Source organism: Protopterus annectens, chromosome 1.part2 (genome assembly GCF_019279795.1).
Source record: "Protopterus annectens isolate FY-2018-M chromosome 1.part2, PAN1.0, whole genome shotgun sequence".
Taxonomy (NCBI): domain Eukaryota; kingdom Metazoa; phylum Chordata; order Ceratodontiformes; family Protopteridae; genus Protopterus; species Protopterus annectens.
Window position 1 is genome coordinate 612,427,226 of NC_056727.1, and position 23,544 is coordinate 612,450,769.

Consider the following 23,544-nt stretch of genomic DNA (forward strand, 5'->3'; position numbering starts at 1 on the left):
ACAACAAGCTAAAATGTTCCGCTGTTAGCTCTATCCCACTATATTTAAAAATATTGGAATTATTATAAGAAAACTTACTATCAGATTGTATGATACCTATCATGCTTGCTTCAGTAGCTGCCTCATGATTGTTTAATATGGACCTTTGACACTCCTTGCCCCCCTCCCCTTTGAGATTGTTGAAAATATTGGGGGGTTTCTCTAGTTCATCAATCTCTATGGTTCATCAATCTCTCTGAACGTCAGAGGGAGGGATACTCTAAAGGGTCCAATTCATTATTTCCATCCCCTTGGTTGTTACCTTCTTGGTAAAACTCTAAAGTATCCCCATTTATATGGCCAGCCCTATTCCTAGGGTTATTGGCCCTTTCGGGAACAGGATAACGTTTCTCTTTATATTCTGAAATATCCCTATCAAGTTTTTTTATCTTTCGTTTAATGTTAACTGTGCATATTTCATCTATTTTGTCCATAACCTCATAATATTTCTTTTTTCTGTCTTTACAGTGTACATTAAACCATTAGTAATCTGTTCAAGTTGCTCTATATTTATTTGCAATTCCTTCATCTTGACTTCATTTTGTTTAATAATTCTAATAACATCAAGTCCACATCTGTTAAATACTTCCAATAATTCATCATAAAATTCAGAATTTACATCAGTGTTGTTGGGAAATTTATATACTCTTAGGCCCTTCTGGACAATTTCCCTTTTTAAACATGCTTTCAAGTATCCATTGTCTATAATTAGAGCCTTGTATTTCCCTAAAGCATCTGAAAATTTAAGACTGGTATTAAATGTATCACCTTGTCCTTCATTATTTGTAACATTATTCCTGTTATCAAAATTAATACATATTCTGTCTTCAAACCAGTCCGAAAACAACTTCCTGGGCTGAACAGTCTCTTTCTCCAAACCATTGGTATTATTTAAAAAGTCACTTTGTTGGGAGGAGCCAAGAAGTTCTCCATTGCTCCTGTTTCCACTGTCAGCATTCAATCCCTTCTCTCCGATCGATGAAGAAATGTTAGGTGTACATAAATCCACAGTGTTGGGTGGTGGATGCATATTCCATTCCTCCAAACCACCTCGTTTGTTGGCCAAACCATCCATTCTCGCCATTGCAGCCACCGCTGCAATACCGGCATTTTTAAAAGCTTCTTGGTTCCTGGGTACACCCCCAGTCAACAGGGTGACTAGCAAACCACAAGTAGGTGTCAGTAAATCAATGAGTTGCGTAATCTGACCAACCAGCTTCCGTGTTTCACCGATGTCATCCCTCTTTTCTGTAGGAGACTGAGACAGGGAGTCAGTGCCTTCCATGTTCCCCAAAATGAACCACCAAAAACAAAAGAAATACTGGAGAACTCTATCTTGAAACCACCAATAACAAAATAAAAGATTGCTGGAAAGTCACCAAAAATAGCCACCAATGAAATACAATACTTTAATACAGGAACCACTTCAAACATTAACGTCACAATACTCGTAAGTTTTCGTCGTAATCCAGACTTCATCAGACAATGAAATAATGCACAGAGGCAGACCTTAAATTATACAAATGTCCTAACCAATAAAATCATACAACCAATAGTCCACTTAAGATCAATAATACAATTAAATACTTGTAAAACATTAAATATATATGAAAACTTTGATGAAACCCTATATATAAAATGTGTAAAAATGTATACAAAATATATATATATAAAATATATGTGCACAGAAACACCATTCATGGCTAAAAAATAAAATTGTTTTCAGCGTAATGTAACCACAAACTAAGATCAAATCTAAGGCAATGCTCCCATCTAGTGGCCAAAGAATATATTACAAATACCCAGTAAAAGTGTCAAATAAAGGTAAATATTAAAAGTACCTAGTAAAAGGAAAAAATACCTTTATAGCTATCTGTCATTACAAATATTATATTTTATTTAACTTTATTTTACAATTTAGCAGCTCTAAGTTTCAGGAGTGGGCAATGGATATACTCTCATTTAAACCTAGGGGTCTAGCTGCATCCAATGTTATCTGCCAATATAATTCACGGTATTCCAGCCTAGTCTCCCAGGCACCCCCCGGCATCCATTCGCACCACCTCTAAAACAAAAACTATAAATTTTGCTTGTCCACACATTTGTGTATGTTTATAAAGGGTATTTATTTCATTTTTCTTACAAATATCGTAGGCATGTTCATATATGTGACACTTCGTCTTGCCCACATAGAAGGCACTACAAATTTCACATGTAACAAGATAAACCAGGCCACTACTATTGCAATTACTAAAACATCCACTGTTAATAGTTCTGTTCCTGCTTTTCAACTCTACCTTATCTGTGTTAGATATATATGCATATTGGGACCAGGCACCACATTTAAAGGTTCCAGACCTTTTACCCCCAACTCTAACATTCTTATCCTTCCTACCCTCAAACAATTCCTTCAGATTTTTCCCCCTTCTAAAAGTTATTTTTATAAGTTTATTTTTTAACCCACCCAAATCCGTAAAGGATGTAAACCTATTCCATTGCTTTTTCACCACTTCCTCTACTAATCTTGAGTCAACTTTAAAATCCATAATGAAAGCCCTACAATATTGTCCTGCAACCCAGTAGAGGCTTATATCTTGACTGGCGGAAATTTGTCACATAACTTATAAATTCATCCAATAATTCCACTGGGTAGCCTCTCTCAATAAACAACCTTTTAAGGTATGTACATTCTTGCTCAAAATCTTCATTAAGATAAGTCATTCTACTAGCTCTAAATAGTTGACCTTTAAAAATATTCGTCTTTTGAATGTAGGGGTGGGCACTGTTAAAATGTAAATAGGAATTGGAAAAGTTTCTTTCAGAAAAACTTTAGATTTAATACCCATAATAGTTTTTATAATACTGACATCCAAAAAATCAACTCTCTTTAAATGTAACAGAACTAGTGAATTCCAGAAAGGAAGACATGTTATCCAAATATCCTAAGAAGTCATCCAACAATGTATCTGATTCCTTCCAAAAATAAAAATGTCGTCAAGGAATCTCCTATAATGTATCCAATAATTCTGATATTTAGAATTAAAAACAAAATTCTTCTCCCACCATGCCAAGATGATATTTGCATATGTGAGGGCACAATTAGCTCCCATAGCAACACCTGTTACCTGATGGAAATATTTACCTCCATAATAAATAAAGTTGTTTTTAATATTAGATCCATCAGGTATAAAATAGCATGTAGTTCATCAGTGGTTATATTCCCCTTATCCACCAAAGCTGCTTCTAGCCATTCCAACCTCACATCTTGCGGAATGACTGTAAACAAGTCTTTGATGTCCACAGTTACAAAAATAATGTTTTCAAAGGATTGGCTCAAGTCAATACCTCTGAGAAACTCCCATGAGTCTTTAAGAATCAAAGAGTTGGTGCCCCAGTGTTGTTTTAAGTTTTTTTATCCACCAATTTAGCTATGGGCGTCGTATTAAATCCTTCAGCAGAAGCAATGCATCGGTGGGGGGGATTTAGATATTTATATACCTTGGGTATTCCAAAAATAGTGGTTATCCTAGGATATAAATGTCATTCTGCAATATGTGGGGTTGGAATGGCTAGAAGCAGCTTTGGTGGATAAGAAGAATATAACCTTTGATGAACTACATGCTTTTTTATACCTGATGGATCTAATATTAAAAAACAACTTTATTTATTATGGAGGTGAATATTTCCATCAGGTAAAAGGTGTTGCTATGGGGGCTAATTGTGCCCCCACATATGCAAATATCATCTTGGCATGTTGGGAGAAGAATTTTGTTTTTAATTCTAAATATCAGAATTGTTGCATACATTATATGAGATTCCTTGATGACATTTGTATTTTCTGGAAGGAATTAGATACGTTGTTGGATGAGTTTTTAAGATATTTGTATACCACGTCTTCCTTTTTGGAATTCACTAGTTCTGTTACCTATGAGAGGGCTGATTTTTTGGATGTCAGTATTATAAAAACTATTATGGGTATTAAATCTAAAGTTTTTCGTAAAGAAACCTTTTCCAATTCCTATTTACATTTTAACAGTGCCCACACCTACATTCAAATGAGGAATATTTTTAAAGGTCAACTAATTAGAGCTAGTAGGTTGACTTATCATAATGAAGATTTTGAGCAAGATTGTAACTACCTTAAAAGGCTGTTTATTGAGAGAGGCTACCCAGTAGAATTATTGGATGAATCTATAAGTTATGTGACAAATTTTCATCAGTCAAGATGCCTCTACTGGGTTGCAGGGAACATATGCTGGCCTCTGATTTAAGTAAGAGTGACACAGGACAATATTGTAGGGCTGTCATTATGGATTTTAACGTTGACTCAAGATTAGTAGAGGAAGTGGTAAAAAAGGAATGGAATAGGTTTACATCCTTTACGGATTTGGATAGGTTAAAAAATAAACCTATCAAAATCACGTTTAGAAGGGGGAAATCTGAAGGAATTGTTTGAGGGTAGGAAGGATAAGAATGTTAGAGTTGGGGGTAAAAGGTCCGGAACTTTTAAATGTGGTGCTTGCTCCCAATGTGTTTATATATCTAACACAGATAAGGTAGAGGTGAAAAGTAGAAACAGAATTATTCACAGTGGATGTTTTAGTAATTGCAATACTAGTGGCCTGGTTTATCTTGTTACATCTGAAATTTGTAGTGCCTTCTATGTGGGCAAGATAAAGAGTCGATTAAAGAGAAGTATATACGAACATGCCTATGATAGTTGTAAGAAAAATGAAAAAAATGCCCTTTATAAACATACACAAATGTGTGGACAAGCAAAATTTGTATTTTTTGTTTCAGAGGTGGTGGGAATGGATGCTGGGGGTGCCTGGGAGACTAGGCTGGAATACTGTGAATTATATTGGCAGATAACATTGGATGCAGCTAGACCCCTAGGTTTAAATGAGAGTATATCCATTGCCCCACTCCTGAAACTTAGAGCAGCTAAATTGTAAAATAAATTTAAATAAAGTATACTTTTAGTGACACATAGATATGAAAGTATTTTTTCCTTTTACTAGGTACTTTTAATATTTACCTTTATTTGACACCTTTATTGGGTATTTGTAATATACTCTTTGGCCACTAGATGGCATCATTGCCTTAGATTTGATCTTAGTTTGTGGTTACATTAGGCTGAAAACAAATAATTAATTTTAGTTTTTAGCCATGAATGGTGTTTCTGTGCACACACACACACACACACACATATATATATATATATATATATATATATATATATATATATATATATATTATACATTTTTACACATTTTATATATAGAGTTTCATGAAAGTTTTCATAAAAAAATAATGTTTTGCACTTTATTCATTTGCTTTTACTGTATTTGTGTTTCCTCCTACTTTATTTTGCTTTTCTTAAAAGTACTCAGTTTTATTTATTCTGCTGCATTGATTACTGCTTGGTCGTAGCTTGATTAAATTGTAACTGTTCTTCTAAGTCTTTTGGTTTAAGCACTTGGGCTTCATACAGGCTGTTTTACATGAAGGTTTGTGGTCTGCACTGTTGTGGCAGGACAGGTAGCTTACATCCTTCCAAGCTGGGAATTGCTGATTGAAGGCCCAGTGTCTGCTATTCTAAAAGTGTATTAGTTCTGGCTTAAGCACTTGGGCTTCAGGCCAGTTATTCTACATTAAGAAGGTTTGTGGTCTGCACTCTTGTGGGAGGAGAGGCTGGATTCTGCCCTTCTGAGCTGGGAATTTCTGGTCACAGGCTTATTGTGACTGCTTATTTGAACTGTTTCTTTCTGAAATTGGTGCGCCTTGTTGCTGTAGTGGAGACCAGATTCAGGCCTGCTGAATCTAGCTTTGTTTGTATAACTTGAGGCACTGATCCAGGCCATCTTTTTTTGAAGAAGGTTCCCCTGCACCCTAGTAAGCAGGGGTGTGCAGTTAGAACTTGTCTGATTGAAGACTGCTGGAACAGGGCTTAGTTTTGAGCTTTCTTCTGGTTAATTGGGTAACTTGTTTAAATCAGTTTGTTTGTTTTCTATTGTTTATATATAAAATTGCACTTTATTCATCTGCTTTTACTGTATTTGTGTTTCTTCCTACTTTATTACTGGGGGCATTGACTACAACTCTGATCTGCGATATATAACCATAATTATCCTTTTTCTGTGCTTTTATGCTGGTTTTTTTTTGAGTGTATCTGCTTTATTTTCCGGGGGGGAAAATATATATATATATATATATATATATATATATATATATATATATATATATATATATATATATATATATATATACTTGTTTCCCACCTTTCTAAGCTAGTATAGTCCAATTTTCAGGTTAGTGCTGAATTCAGGGCTGTGTTACAAATCTCTGTGTTTGCCCATACCTTACTTGGATAGAAGGAAGTTTCTCTGTTCACCTGTGAGACAGGGGAGCTTTGAGCAGCCTATCTGTCCCTGGAGGAGTGGTTTCAGCCCAGAAATTAATAGTTTATTGGCCATTTTGGGCTAATTTCTATATCTTTCATTTCCCTGCTATAAATACCATATTTGCCCGGTTCTGCATGCCGGGCAGCAGTGGTTAGCTAGGGTAAAACTATTCCCGGCTCCACAAAGTCTCCTCTTCAATTTGTCCCTTGGAACTAGACAAACTTTCAACTTAAGCACTCAAACCATTCATTTCTCAGCCTGGCACTTGCTCAAAACTTATAGCAAGCACTTTTAAACCCTAGCACTAGACCCTCCTGTACTGCACAGAAGGACAAGGCTCTCTATTCAACCTTACCAGCCATTCAGTAAAACAGTTCACTGTACCTATCCAGGCATGTCCAAAGGGCAGTTTCAGGTGTACTCTCTAGTCCAACTGGTGAATCTGGGCATTTTGAGGCAATGTTACAACTGCCTCATGTACACAGAAAACCCCCTCCTTCTACCACCAAACACTAATACATGCGAGAGATGCAGTTATACAGCCAAACTAGAGGCTAAGCTCTCACAACCCAAGACTGGATCAGACAGTCAAGAGGAGAAGGGGAATACTTGCATCACACCACCAGTCTTACATAGACCCATTAAACCAGCACTGGCAAAAAACACACATAAATACATGGAAACATACTTGGACGCTCTAAATAAAAATCTGCAAAACCAACAGAGACCTCCAAAGCAAACATCCAAGCAACCTCCACCTCCCAACACAAACCATGAAACACATACTTCACAAAACCAGTGTGCCATGCAATCACAGCCCTTAAGGCAAAATAACATACCCAACATACTAGTAATAGGTGACTCTGTAGTCAGGCACACTGACGTCCCACTCACTAGGCTGAATAAGGAGAAGGTTGCTGTTAGTTGCCTGTCAGGTGCCAGGATCCACCACATAACACAAGCACTCAGGTCACTCCAGAACAAGTACAAATATGACTCTGTCATTGTCCATGTTGGTGTGAATGACCTGAGCTGTATCTCCCTGGACTACATGAAAAGAGACATGGAAGAGATCTCTGATCATGTAGCCCAGGTCGGTATGACCCTGACCCTGAGTAGCATCCTGCCCTCACCAAGAAAGATACCACGGTAAAAAGAAAAAATTCTCGATTTCAACAAGTGACTAAGTTTCTGGTGTCATTCAAAGGGGATCCAGTGTCTGTCCACTTGGGATGACATGCTCGACAAGCCACGCTGCTTCGCTAGAGATGGCTTGCACCTGTCACCCTTAGGCTTTCGAATACTTGCCAAGGCTCTTGCCACCCCCATAGTGCCTTTTTTAGGCAAGGCTCAAAAGACAAACCCACTGCCGTAAATAGCACAAGTAACAAAAAACTGAGGGTAATGCTACTCAATGCCAGAAGTCTAAACCTCAAAATGCACGCACTCGAGGCACTCCTCAGTATGGAGAAAATTGATATATGTGCAGTAACAGAAACCTGGTTTAAGGCTCCAGAGAGCACCCCAGCACAACCAGGCTACAACTTGTACCATACATTTCAGCCACAGAACCCAAACCGAAATACAAAAGGCGGGGGCGTATCCATATTCATCAAGGATACCCACACTTCCAGGTTAGTGGCACAGCATGATGCTTCAGAGATCATCCACGTGCAACTAACAATGGGCAAAACTGCAATTCAAATTTTAGCTTGCTACAGATCACCCACCATGTCCCAGGACCCCCATTCTGCGTTTCTGGAAACACTGGGAAATATAAAGGTACTACCAAACACCCTAATATTGGGTGATTTCAATTACCCAAACATTAACTGGGAGAACTACTCAAGTACTAACTCCCTTGCCCAACTTTTCCTAGAATTTATAAACTCAAATGCCCTGGTTCAACTGGTCAACACTCCCACCAGAGGTGACAACATTTTGGACCTGGTCATCACCATGGGCGACCGGTGTTCCACACCAGAGGTCAACCCCTCAATGGTTAGAGCTGATCATAAACAAATCCCTTTGGATATACATATTCGGCAGAGCTCCTCGCTAACACTCTTCAAAAGAAACCTTGACGAGTGGATGGAGAACAGAAAGTTTATCTCGGGGGTCACTTCAGTGGCTCTGCTGGACAGAGGCACAGGGAACTAATCTAAAGGGATGGCAAAAGCCAACACATTCTGACTAGGCTTATAAATGCCTTCGGGCAGATAGCCTAGTACCCACCTATGAACCTATATATTTAATGTTTTACAAATATTTAATTGTATTATTGATCTTAAGTGGATTATTGTTTGTATGATTTTATTGGTAAGGACATTTGAATGTATTATCTAAGGTCTGTCTCTGTGTATTATTTCATTGTCTGATGAAGTCTGGATTACAACGAAAACGTATGAGTATTGTGGCGTTAATGTTTGGAGTGGTTCCTGTATTAAAGTATTGTATTTTACCGGTGGCTATTTTTGGTGACTTTCCAGCAACCCTTTTTGTTCAGGTATGGTGACCTCAGAGTTGAAAATTCGGGGTGTGTGTGGGTTTGCTCCCTACATGGGGGGGGGGGGGGGTGCCTCACCTGCAAAAAAAAAAAAAAGTTGTAAGGAGAAAAGCAGTCTCAAGATCCACTCTTCTGTCGACTTTCCTGTAGGGAGCCCAATGAAACAAATGCAGTAGTGAGCATTTTTAGATTTTTGTAGCATTAATATAAACGTCTTAGTTTTACAGCACTTATTGATGCATAGCACTTGAAACTTCATATTTTGTATTTCAATAATGCCTAGTTAGGAATGTTTTATTGTAAAAACTTGCAGCAAAGTCTCATGCTTGTCAAGAATTGCAACATACAAATGCCCTTCAAGTCAAAGCAGTTCTTTGGAAGAGCTGTCCTGCATCACCCAACTTCTGCTAGTTTCCCTGTAAATGCTGTAGCGTACCAAAATGGGTGTTCTACATTTTTGGATCATATCTGTCAGACTTAGTAGACAATGAGGTTGCCTCCATCAACTGATGTGTTTGTGCCCAGCACTCACTCTGCATGATTATCTACCGACTGAGATGGTCTTTTCTTTTTATTTTTGAGGATGTTTCTCATCCACTGCCTGCCAGATATCAGTTCCTCTCTTGGCAAGGTGGGCCATTCCCACAAGGGTGAGAGCTGACCAGGAATGGCAGTAATTTAAGCATCAATTAGCGGGGGTTCTGTTTTAGACTTAATCAAAGGCGCATGCCCAGTAATGCACTTCAGGGTGATGGTAAGAGCATGTCACTCACTTCCATACATGAACTAACCCCTCAGTGTGACCCTGCTGCCAGGAGACCATGCTTCTGTGCTGTCCCTGATGTTCACTGAGAACTTTGTCCTGGAAGTTTGCATCCAGGGCATGTACCCCATACCCTCTCCCTGAGGAGAGGTGATGCCAGCTCCAACAAGTGCTGGAGCCTCTGATCAAACAGGTGTCATGGGTTATGGTCAGGGCTTTATCTCTGTACACCAGCAGAGCTGGTTGACTGAAGTAGTTTTTAAGGTAGGACAGTTGTGTCAGGTGCATATAAGGTTAAATCTGCCACATTTTTGGCTTGTGTGTATGCAGACATTACCTTTAGTCTTGCTGTGGGGATTATTTGTATCATTTTGACTGTTTCAAGACTCCTGTAGATGCCTTCATGTAACTATTCCTGAATTTTCCTCATTCAGCATTCTTGTGTTGATGCATTTGATGTAGAGGAGTGCTCATCATCCTCACTTTTGTGCCATTGGCTGTGCGACTGTTGATATACTAATGTGCTGCTTGTGATTTGCTTAGAAGCCTATCATAAGGATATGATTTGTTGATTAGTCTGGATGTTCTAAGTGTTGTACCCACAGAATAAGGTGCATTTAAACATAGAGTGTTGCTCTAAGTGCATTATGTAAATGTGCTTCTTTTTATTTAGATTGTAAGCAAAGCTTCATGGGAGAGAGGATTTGCACATGGTACTGTCTACAAAACTGAGCAAATAAACCTGGATGAAAAGATCAAACAAAGTGATGACAGTTTGGTGTTTGGAGTCAAACCTGGTGATGCAAGGACTGACCAGAGGCTTGATGGTGACGGATTGCCCTTTATTGGAGCAGTACTGCACTATGGTGATCCCTTCTACAGCTATGTGAACCTCAGTACTGGTGAATGTTTTGTTATATACTACAAGTAAGTTTCTGTTATGTGCAGAATTGTTTCAGGAATGTCTTTTCTGCTTATTTGCTCACATCCTACTGATCCTTAGCCTGACCCTTGTCTGGTGTTCAGAATCCTTGCATGATACTTTCAATCTTGGCTTTTAATTTTCTTTTCTATGTGTTGCGTTACTCCATGGTTCATTACCACTGGCAAGTGTGAGTGCCATTCCATGTGCCAGTAATCCAGAGCTGCTAAACTGTACTGTGATATTGGTGGTATCCCTGTTCACTTTCTCTAGTAGCCAGGCATGTTAGAAGGTTAACACCGTAGCCTTTTTTAAAGGGCTGTAAAAAGTCACAGATATCTTCAAACACATGCAGTTGTTCTTTTAGTTTACCTTCTTCTGTATTTTGGTAACTGGATTACCTGACAGGCCAAACTATCAAATGTGGTGGCCTGGGAGAAAATCTTTCAACTCTGCAAAAAATGACGACTCATGGTCTAATGGTACATCCCAACAACAGTAACACAAGAAACACATGGAAAACACAAGTAAGATATGTGAATAATGCAGTGTATTGTAATATGACATTGCAGTTGGCAGTCAATGGCAGAGATAAACTCACACACAAAAGTCGTGGAGTAAACAGGTTATTGAGAGAGGCAGACAGGTAATGTGTTATAAAAATTAAGTAGACTGTTAAGAAATTCACTGCTGCAGTTTCAGAATTTGTATTTATGCACTGTAGAGCTCATAAGGTATGTGTTGGTGGTGTTTAGTTAAACTATCACAAGTTTGGTTTACGTATTTTGCATTTATTAACCATATAAGTGGGCTGCTCACAAAAGCCTTTTAAGGCAGACTGTCTGGAATTGACAGATAAATAGCTGACAGAAGAGAAGACAGATAGATAAGTCACAATTTACATTACAGTTAAAAGTTTGCAATGCCTATGATCTACTTTTTGAAGCCTCTATGGATACATTCGGGCCAATAAAGCCAAACTCCACTAGTTGTAGACATGTATATTTTGGCCTTTTTTTGAACTTGTCAGCATAGCATAAGTGAATTGTTTGGTTATACTTTAAAAACACGGAGACTAAAATCTAGCTGATGTCCGTAAACACTAGGGTGCCTTCCAGATATCCCAAATAACATCCAAACCAGAAGTTAAAAAGGTCACACAGACAAACCATTTGGTAAACAATCCAGGAAAACACATCTTGCTGCTGCCGCATTATCAAATTATTTATTGTATTTTTCTGCTCTTTGTCATTGTAAGGTGCTGTTGAATTTCACCAACCTCGTTGCTGGTTTCTCTGTACTGTAGTCATTTTAGATGGTTTGTTTTCCTGGATAGTTTGTTACTTGCTCTGTAGTTCTCCACTGTGGGCTATATCTTCTGTGATTTTACATTAAGAAAGCTTGGGACTGCCCTCTAGTGGCAGTAGAGGGAAGCCTGGTCTGTTCTGAGCTGGGAACCACACAGGAAGCCTTCATATGAGATTTTTCTGATTGGCCAGTGGATTATTTTGTCTGTTTAGTCAGTTTTCTCTGCCTCTATAAAGTGGGTGCATTTGCTCAATGAGCATCGTTGTACAATGGCAGTTAGCAATGCCTTGTACAGAAGTAGGCAGTTAGAATTTGCATTTTCCCTATACAGCTGCCATACAGATTTTCTGTGTACTCAGTTGTACAAAGAGCAACCAGTTTGTGCACTGATGAGCACTGTCATATGAGTTTAGTGTAAGATACTCCTGATTATACCCTGTACTCTTATAGCAGCTCTCTAGATCACGCAAAAGGGTCTGTAACCATGGATATATGAACTTTCCTGCTATCTCCACAGCTTGCTTGGTGGATGTGGGCATCCTGAGACAATGTAGCATTTGTTGAGTGTTTACTGTCAATCAATTAATTAAACCAAAAACAGAACGACAAAAACTAAATAAATCCACAGATGTATAGTGAAGCTGGGATTAGTGATTTAGCGCTTTTGTCAAGGTAAAAGACTTCATCAGAATAGCCTTGTTTGCTGAAACACATCTTTAAATAGCCCAGCCCCAACTCACATTGGTTAAAAGAAAAACATCAGTTCCTCCAAAAAATAAACATCACTTCCTCCAAAAAGTGTACAATGAGAAAAACTTTAAAATGTTTTTAAAATATTTGGTATGCTGCTGATAAAAAAATGCTTGCACATAGCAAAAACATCATAGATTGCACATTCCTGATAAAAAATACTTGCACATTAGAAAAACAGCATAGATTTCAGTTTAAGTACTGAACTAATAGAGACCTGTCATTGAGTCCAGGAGCCTGACAGGCATTTGTTCTAATCTGCCACTTAAGCTCCATGAACTCTAAAAATTCATCCAAAGGACCCCACCAAGGACCCAAGTCAACTTGGTCGACAATGAAAAATTTGAAAGCATGCAATGAGTGAAGGCTGATGTGCCTGTACAGTGCATTGTTTTCGTTCTTATGTTTAATGTCATATGTATGCTGGTAAAATGTTCTTCGTGTTTCACTGTTGCAGTGATTACATTTGGGTTATCTGCTTGCAGGTAGCCCTCAGTCGGCCTGATTAACAAAGTCTTGGATCCTGCGCCAGTTGCTGTCTCTTCTTCCATAACGTCAGGTCATCAGGGATATAAAACATGCAGCCGATGCCATTACATCAGTCTTTATTGCCGTGCGGTGCCCGAATCAGAAGCAGTTCACCAGTGCCTTTCGGCCAACTCCTGAAATTTTCGTTTTCGAGTTTCAGAACCGAAGTCTTCAACTAAAGCTAAGTACCCCATCGGGGGAAACTTTTTCTTGCTCCTTACCACTGTCAGTAAAAGTTAATTATCGCATTACTTGTGGAAAGCAAATACCTCATAAAGATTTTTCATTCGTACTGTATTCCTTTCCTAGGCCCTGACCACGACATACCTTGCTGTCAGTTTTGTGCTTTATTTAATCAGCGCAGTATCCGTCGTCAGTATATTTTCACCTCTAAATATTTCAGTTCTTGGTTAAATTATCCAGAAATGTCGTCGGTTAGCTATCCGACTACCGGAATTCCGAAAAAATGCAAATATAAAGACAGAGACAGGCTGGTGAGGTCCAAAACTGCCGACGATGCTTCTCCTAAGCCAGTCGCCAGTTTGCCGGTACTCAGTGAGGAGCTTTCGCAGCCCCTAATACCAGCTACTTCTGATTTGCAGGCCTCTACTGAGACCCATTCGGAGTCCGGTATGCTGCGAGATGCTTCAACTATGGAACCCACGGATGTCTCTACCTTGGATAGGTCTGGAGCCTCTGTGCAGGCACCGGCTTCTGAGGGTGTATTCAGTCCTTCGAACTTGTATATTAAACCGACACCTATTCTTTACTTAGGCCTAAATCTCGATCCATGTTTAAAAAACCGACGCCCAGGCCACATGCTCAGGCCTCTAGGCCTAAAAAACAAATTATAAGATTTGCTGAAGATCTAATAAATCTAATCAGGGGTAGCCAACCCTTCCCCCTTCTAAGAGGCCTAGGACTAAAGTTGATTATGAATCTTCTGATCAGGATTCTGTTTTTTCTGATTCTTCTAATGATCTGGATTTGCCCTTATCTACTTATGAAGATTCTGATGCAGAGGACTCCATTCCCTCTGATTCCCCTACTGAGGATTTTTCTTTTGCGGAACCCTTACATTCTCTAAGGGAGCATTTCCACTGGGAAAGCCAGGATTTTTATGATTCATAAAAGAGGCTTAGGGATTTTCTTCTCTTACCTTAGCATAGGTCTTTAGCTATTCCTCCTGTACTGGACATTGTTGATGATGCTTTTTCAGAATCTAGTTTGGCCCCTGATTCCCTGCCTCCTGCTCCCAGAAAACCTGACAGATACTACATGGTCCCTGAGTCCCACAAGTTCCTTTTCAAAAATCCTATTGCAGATCCAGAGACTATTTCACAGGGGCCCAAGGGCATTATGGCTTCTACTGCTAAAAATCCTACCCCTTCTGATAGAGACTCCAGGGCGCTGGAGACTCTGGGGATAGATGTTAGTAATTGCAGGTGGGGGAAGTCTCATTCATTGATAGCCTGTCACTGCCTATTTAAGTGGTACATTTAGGAATATTTTCTGCTTAAAAACTTCAGCTTTGGCCGGCTAAGATCTAGCTGTATTCAAATGGATGTATAAGAGAATTTAAGTACCTTTTATCTGCACATTTTTCAAATAATACAGCATTTAAATTGAGTTATTGTGTTACATTGAATATTAACTGAACTGGAAGTTTTGACTCTGTTTTGTCAGTTAGTGCTTGCTAGATTTTATTGCTGTTAGTAATTGCAGGCGGGGAAGTCTCATTCATTGATAGCCTGTCACTGCCTATTTAAGTGGTACATTTAGGAATATTTTCTGCTTAAAAACTTCAGCTTTGGCAGGCTAAGATCTAGCTGTATTCAACTGGACATATAAGAGAATTTAAGTACCTTTTATCTGCACATTTTTCAAATAATACCACATTTATATTGAGTTATTGTGTTACATTGAATATTAACTGAACTTGAAGTTTTGACTCTGTTTTGTCATTTAGTGCTTGCTAGATTTTATTGCTGTTAGTAATTGCAGGCGGGGAAGTCTCATTCATTGATAGCCTGTCACTGCCTATTTAAGTGGTACATTTAGGAATATTTTCTGCTTAAAAACTTCAGCTTTGACGGCTAAGATCTAGCTGTATTCAACTGGATGTATAAGAGAATTTAAGTACCTTTTATCTGCACATTTTTCAAATAATACGGCATTTAAATTGAGTTATTGTGTTACATTGAATATTAACTGAACTGGAAGTTTTGACTCTGTTTTGTCAGTTAGTGCTTGCTAGATTTTATTGCTGTTAGTAATTGCAGGTGGGGAAGTCTCATTCATTGATAGCCTGTCACTGCCTATTTAAGTGGTACATTTAGGAATATTTTCTGCTTAAAACTTCAGCTTTGGCCGGCTAAGATCTAGCTGTATTCAACTGGATGTATAAGAGAATTTAAGTACCTTTTATCTGCACATTTTTCAAATAATACAGCATTTAAATTGAGTTATTGTGTTACATTGAATATTAACTGAACTGGAAGTTTTGACTCTGTTTTGTCAGTTAGTGCTTGCTAGATTTTATTGCTGTTAGTAATTGCAGGTGGAAGTCTCATTCATTGATAGCCTGTCACTGCCTATTTAAGTGGTACATTTAGGAATATTTTCTGCTTAAAAACTTCAGCTTTGGCTGGCTAAGATCTAGCTGTATTCAACTGGACATATAAGAGAATTTAAGTACCTTTTATCTGCACATTTTTCAAATAATACGGCATTTAAATTGAGTTATTGTGTTACATTGAATATTAACTGAACTGGAAGTTTTGACTCTGTTTTGTCAGTTAGTGCTTGCTAGATTTTATTGCTGTTAGTAATTGCAGGTGGGGGAAGTCTCATTCATTGATAGCCTGTCACTGCCTATTTAAGTGGTACATTTAGGAATATTTTCTGCTTAAAAACTTCAGCTTTGGCCAGCTAAGATCTAGCTGTATTCAACTGGATGTATAAGAGAATTTAAGTACCTTTTATCTGCACATTTTTCAAATAATACAGCATTTAAATTGAGTTATTGTGTTACATTGAATATTAACTGAACTGGAAGTTTTGACTCTGTTTTGTCAGTTAGTGCTTGCTAGATTTTATTGCTGTTAGTAATTGCAGGCGGGGAAGTCTCATTCATTGATAGCCTGTCACTGCCTATTTAAGTGGTACATTTAGGAATATTTTCTGCTTAAAAACTTCAGCTTTGGCTGGCTAAGATCTAGCTGTATTCAACTGGACTTATAAGAATTTAAGTACCTTTTATCTGCACATTTTTCAAATAATACAGCATTTAAATTGAGTTATTGTGTTACATTGAATATTAACTGAACTGGAAGTTTTGACTCTGTTTTGTCAGTTAGTGCTTGCTAGATTTTATTGCTGTTAGTAATTGCAGGTGGGGAAGTCTCATTCATTGATAGCCTGTCACTGCCTATTTAAGTGGTACATTTAGGAATATTTTCTGCTTAAAAACTTCAGCTTTGGCCGGCTAAGATCTAGCTGTATTCAACTGGATGTATAAGAGAATTTAAGTACCTTTTATCTGCACATTTTTCAAATAATACAGCATTTAAATTGAGTTATTGTGTTACATTGAATATTAACTGAACTGGAAGTTTTGACTCTGTTTTGTCAGTTAGTGCTTGCTAGATTTTATTGCTGTTAGTAATTGCAGGCGGGGAAGTCTCATTCATTGATAGCCTGTCACTGCCTATTTAAGTGGTACATTTAGGAATATTTTCTGCTTAAAAACTTCAGCTTTGGCCGGCTAAGATCTAGCTGTATTCAACTGGACATATAAGAGAATTTAAGTACCTTTTATCTGCACATTTTTCAAATAATACAGCATTTAAATTGAGTTATTGTGTTACATTGAATATTAACTGAACTGGAAGTTTTGACTCTGTTTTGTCAGTTAGTGCTTGCTAGATTTTATTGCTGTTAGTAATTGCAGGTGGGAAGTCTCATTCATTGATAGCCTGTCACTGCCTATTTAAGTGGTACATTTAGGAATATTTTCTGCTTAAAACTTCAGCTTTGGCCGGCTAAGATCTAGCTGTATTCAACTGGACGTATAAGAGAATTTAAGTACCTTTTATCTGCACATTTTTCAAATAATACGGCATTTAAATTGAGTTATTGTGTTACATTGAATATTAACTGAACTGGAAGTTTTGACTCTGTTTTGTCAGTTAGTGCTTGCTAGATTTTATTGCTGTTAGTAATTGCAGGCGGGGAAGTCTCATTCATTGATAGCCTGTCACTGCCTATTTAAGTGGTACATTTAGGAATATTTTCTGCTTAAAACTTCAGCTTTGGCGGCTAAGATCTAGCTGTATTCAACTGGATGTATAAGAGAATTTAAGTACCTTTTATCTGCACATTTTTCAAATAATACGGCATTTAAATTGAGTTATTGTGTTACATTGAATATTAACTGAACTGGAAGTTTTGACTCTGTTTTGTCAGTTAGTGCTTGCTAGATTTTATTGCTGTTAGTAATTGCAGGCGGGGAAGTCTCATTCATTGATAGCCTGTCACTGCCTATTTAAGTGGTACATTTAGGAATATTTTCTGCTTAAAAACTTCAGCTTTGGCGGCTAAGATCTAGCTGTATTCAACTGGACGTATAAGAGAATTTAAGTACCTTTTATCTGCACATTTTTCAAATAATACGGCATTTAAATTGAGTTATTGTGTTACATTGAATATTAACTGAACTGGAAGTTTTGACTCTGTTTTGTCAGTTAGTGCTTGCTAGATTTTATTGCTGTTAGTAATTGCAGGTGGGGAAGTCTCATTCATTGATAGCCTGTCACTGCCTATTTAAGTGGTACATTTAGGAATATTTTCTGCTTAAAAACTTCAGCTTTGGCCGGCTAAGATCTAGCTGTATTCAACTGGACGTATAAGAGAATTTAAGTACCTTTTATCTGCACATTTTTCAAATAATACAGCATTTAAATTGAGTTATTGTGTTACATTGAATATTAACTGAACTGGAAGTTTTGACTCTGTTTTGTCAGTTAGTGCTTGCTAGATTTTATTGCTGTTAGTAATTGCAGGTGGGGAAGTCTCATTCATTGATAGCCTGTCACTGCCTATTTAAGTGGTACATTTAGGAATATTTTCTGCTTAAAAACTTCAGCTTTGGCCGGCTAAGATCTAGCTGTATTCAACTGGACATATAAGAGAATTTAAGTACCTTTTATCTGCACATTTTTCAAATAATACGGCATTTAAATTGAGTTATTGTGTTACATTGAATATTAACTGAACTGGAAGTTTTGACTCTGTTTTGTCAGTTAGTGCTTGCTAGATTTTATTGCTGTTAGTAATTGCAGGTGGGAGAAGTCTCATTCATTGATAGCCTGTCACTGCCTATTTAAGTGGTACATTTAGGAATATTTTCTGCTTAAAACTTCAGCTTTGGCTGGCTAAGATCTAGCTGTATTCAACTGGATGTATAAGAGAATTTAAGTACCTTTTATCTGCACATTTTTCAAATAATACGGCATTTAAATTGAGTTATTGTGTTACATTGAATATTAACTGAACTGGAAGTTTTGACTCTGTTTTGTCAGTTAGTGCTTGCTAGATTTTATTGCTGTTAGTAATTGCAGGTGGGGAAGTCTCATTCATTGATAGCCTGTCACTGCCTATTTAAGTGGTACATTTAGGAATATTTTCTGCTTAAAACTTCAGCTTTGGCCGGCTAAGATCTAGCTGTATTCAACTGGATGTATAAGAGAATTTAAGTACCTTTTATCTGCACATTTTTCAAATAATACGGCATTTAAATTGAGTTATTGTGTTACATTGAATATTAACTGAACTGGAAGTTTTGACTCTGTTTTGTCAGTTAGTGCTTGCTAGATTTTATTGCTGTTAGTAATTGCAGGTGGGGAAGTCTCATTCATTGATAGCCTGTCACTGCCTATTTAAGTGGTACATTTAGGAATATTTTCTGCTTAAAACTTCAGCTTTGGCTGGCTAAGATCTAGCTGTATTCAACTGGACGTATAAGAGAATTTAAGTACCTTTTATCTGCACATTTTTCAAATAATACGGCATTTAAATTGAGTTATTGTGTTACATTGAATATTAACTGAACTGGAAGTTTTGACTCTGTTTTGTCAGTTAGTGCTTGCTAGATTTTATTGCTGTTAGTAATTGCAGGTGGGGAAGTCTCATTCATTGATAGCCTGTCACTGCCTATTTAAGTGGTACATTTAGGAATATTTTCTGCTTAAAACTTCAGCTTTGGCTGGCTAAGATCTAGCTGTATTCAACCTGACGTATAAGACAATTTAAGTACCTTTTATCTTCAGTTTTTCAAATAATACGGCATTTAAATTGAGTTATTGTGTTACATTGAATATTAACTGAACTGGAAGTTTTGACTCTGTTTTGTCAGTTAGTGCTTGCTAGATTTTATTGCTGTTAGTAATTGCAGGTGGGGAAGTCTCATTCATTGATAGCCTGTCACTGCCTATTTAAGTGGTACATTTAGGAATATTTTCTGCTTAAAACTTCAGCTTTGGCCGGCTAAGATCTAGCTGTATTCAACTGGACGTATAAGAGAATTTAAGTACCTTTTATCTGCACATTTTTCAAATAATACGGCATTTAAATTGAGTTATTGTGTTACATTGAATATTAACTGAACTGGAAGTTTTGACTCTGTTTTGTCAGTTAGTGCTTGCTAGATTTTATTGCTGTTAGTAATTGCAGGTGGTGGAAGTCTCATTCATTGATAGCCTGTCACTGCCTATTTAAGTGGTACATTTAGGAATATTTTCTGCTTAAAAACTTCAGCTTTGGCTGGCTAAGATCTAGCTGTATTCAACTGGACATAAGAGAATTTAAGTACCTTTTATCTGCACATTTTTCAAATAATACGGCATTTAAATTGAGTTATTGTGTTACATTGAATATTAACTGAACTGGAAGTTTTGACTCTGTTTTGTCAGTTAGTGCTTGCTAGATTTTATTGCTGTTAGTAATTGCAGGTGGGGGAAGTCTCATTCATTGATAGCCTGTCACTGCCTATTTAAGTGGTACATTTAGGAATATTTTCTGCTTAAAAACTTCAGCTTTGGCTGGCTAAGATCTAGATGTATTCAACTGGACGTATAAGAGAATTTAAGTACCTTTTATCTGCACATTTTTCAAATAATACGGCATTTAAATTGAGTTATTGTGTTACATTGAATATTAACTGAACTGGAAGTTTTGACTCTGTTTTGTCAGTTAGTGCTTGCTAGATTTTATTGCTGTTAGTAATTGCAGGCGGGGAACGTCTCATTCATTGATAGCCTGTCACTGTCTTTTTAAGTGGTACATTTAGGAATATTTTCTGCTTAAAATCCTCAGCTTTGGCCGGCTAAGATGTAGGTGCATTCAACTGGACGTATAAGAGAATTTAAGTACCTTTTATCTGCACATTATTCAAATAATACCGCATTTAAATTGAGTTATTTTGTTACATTGAAAATTAACTAAACTGGAAGTTTTGACTCTTGTTTTGTCAGTTAGTTCCCCACCCACCCTCCCTGTTTTTGTTTTGGTTTTGGTGTTATTCTTGGTGGCTTTGAAACCACCCGCCCCTCTTGTAAGTTTGTGTTTGGATATTCCTTCTGGGCCCATCTCATTTGCTCACTCGACTGAGTGCAGTGAGAACATATTCTGAGTTCAGTCACTCCTACTGTGTACAAAGAGAGCATCTGGTAAAGAAAAACAATTTTTTAGCTTGTTTCCTGCCTTTCTTGTAAGTGGTCTGGACTGTTTGTAGGCTTATGAGTCCCCAAACCTTTCTGTTTTAGAAGGAAGCCTTCCAGCTTAATTCTGTTTCTTAGAACTGGCCAGTTTTCTAGTTTCAGCACTCAAATCTGTTTCTTTGAACTCAGCACTTGTTCAGAACTCGTAAACACTAAATAAGTTGCAAATTACTACAGCACTCAACTTTCCACACTTGTCTAGAGGAAAGCAGTTTTTAGTACTTAATAAATAAGCACCTATCCAGGCATATCTAATGGTCAGCTCCCGGTTATTTCTCCTGTTTACCTGTTGAATCTGGGCGTCGTGGGGCAATGCAGCAATTGCCTCATGTACACAGACATCTCTCTCCTCCTAGCACCCAACACTGCAACTTGTGAGAGATACACTTATATTGCCCAGTTGGAGGTAAAGCTCTCTTCACCCAAGACTGGACTAGACAGTCAAGAGGAGAAGGTAAACTTTTACACCACACCCCACTCATCACATAGTCCCTCAAAACCTACACCACCAAAACACACACATAGAAATGCAAAACACACACCTACACTCGTAGAGGCTCTCAATAAAAACCTGCCGAAGCATCAGGGACCTCCAAAGTAGAAACACAAGCAAACTCCACCCCCAACACAACCCAAATGACACATAGCCCACAAACTCAGTGTGCCACTCAACCACAGCCCATAAGGCATAACAACGTACCCATCACTCTAGTCATAGGTGACTCTATAGTCAGGCACACTGATGTTCCACTCACCAGGCTAAACAAGGAGAAAATTACTGTCAGCTGACTGTCAGGTGCCAGGATCCGCCACATAATGCACGCACTCAAGGCACTCCACAACAAGTACAAATATGACACTGTCATTGTCTATGTTAGTGTGAATGACCTGAGATGTACCTCCCTGGACTACATGAAAAGAGACATGGAGAAGCTCTCTGATCTTGTAGCCCAGGCAGGTATGACCCTGGCCCTGAGTAGCATCCTGCCATCACCCAGATTGATGCCACAGTACAAGGACAAAATGATTGACTTCAACAGTTGGCTAAGCTTCTGGTGTCATTCTAAGGGGATCTAGTGTTTGTCTGCCTGGGACGACATGATCGACAGACCACGATGCTTTGCAGAGATGGCTTGCACCTGTTCACCCTTGGGATTCCGGATACTGGCTAAGGCTCTTGCCACCCCTATAGTGCCTTTTTTTAGGCAAGGTTCAAATGACAAATTCACCACCGTAACAGGTACAAGCAAGCAAAATTTCAGGGTAATGCTACTCAATGCTAGAAGTCTAAACCTCAAAATGCACTCACTCGAGGCACTTCTTAAAATGGAGAACATCGACATCTGTGCAGTGACAGAGGCCTAGTTCAAAGCTCCAGAGAGCACCCCTGCATTATCAGGCTATAATTCATACCACACCTTTCGGCCACCTAACCCAGAGCTACGCACTAAAGGTGGAGGCGTATCCATATTCATTAAGGATATCCACACCTCCAGGCTAGTTGAACAGCATAATGCATCCAAGATTATCCAAGTGCAACTAACTCTGGGCAAGACTGCAATCCAAATTGTAGCTTGCACAGACACCCCACCATGCCCCAGGATTCACACTCCTCATTTCTTGATACACTGGAAAGTATTAGGGTACAACCTAGCAACCTAATAATGGGCGATTTCAACTACCCCACCATTAACTGGGAAAACTACTCGTACCAACCCTTTTGCTCAACGTTTTCTGGAATTCATAAATTCCAACATCTTGGATCAACTTATTCACACACCCAACAGGGGCAGTAATATCTAGACCTTGTCATTACCAGTATGGGCAACCGGTGTTCCACACCAGAGGTCAATTCTTCATTGGTCAGATCCGACCACAAGCTAATCACCCTAGACATCCACATCCCGCCCCCACCCCCAGTTAGGGAAACCACCGTAAAAAATTTCTCCAAAGTCAACTTCACACTTCTTAAGACAGAAGTGGCAAACTTCATGACACCCATGCAGACGGACAATAGTGTTACGACTGCTGAATCCTACACAAATGCACTTTATAAGCACTAAACACGAGTGCATGGATCATGCTATCCCTAATAGAGCCAAGATGCTATCCTCCAAAAAAAGGAAGCCGATCTGGTGGTCCTCTGCCATAAACAAACTCTGCAACAGAAGAAAGAAACTGTTGCAAAAAAAGAGTAAAATCCCATGACTGGAGGAACGCCCTGGTCAACCTCAGTAAGAAGCTGAGATCCCTCATAAAATTCTCCAAAGCTAGTTACAAAAACAAAATTGCCACTGACTCTAAAGACAACCACAAAGCATTCTATAGCTATGTCAAGAATCTCAATGGCAACACTCAGATCTGCTCTGAGTTACAGCACAATGGCACTAAATATACAGAACCAACTGATATTGCCATCATCCTGGCAGATAGGTTCAGTGCTAACTTTTCCCCCCTCTGACCCCCCGTAGAGGGCCCATCTCTATTACAGAAGAATGCAAAGTTCCTGTAATCACAGCTGCACAGGTAAAAAACACTCTCCAAAG

At 38.3% G+C, this 23,544-nt stretch overlaps 1 protein-coding gene across 1 annotated transcript in view; it reads left to right on the forward strand.

Moving 5' to 3' along the window:
* POLR1B (RNA polymerase I subunit B) overlaps positions 1-23,544 on the forward strand; it is a 498,537-nt gene that overhangs the window by 419,499 nt on the left and 55,494 nt on the right. Inside the window, exon 14 of the mRNA XM_044057995.1 lies at positions 10,386-10,639. Coding sequence (XP_043913930.1) covers positions 10,386-10,639 — 254 coding nt within the window. The remainder of the gene's footprint in view (positions 1-10,385; positions 10,640-23,544) is intronic.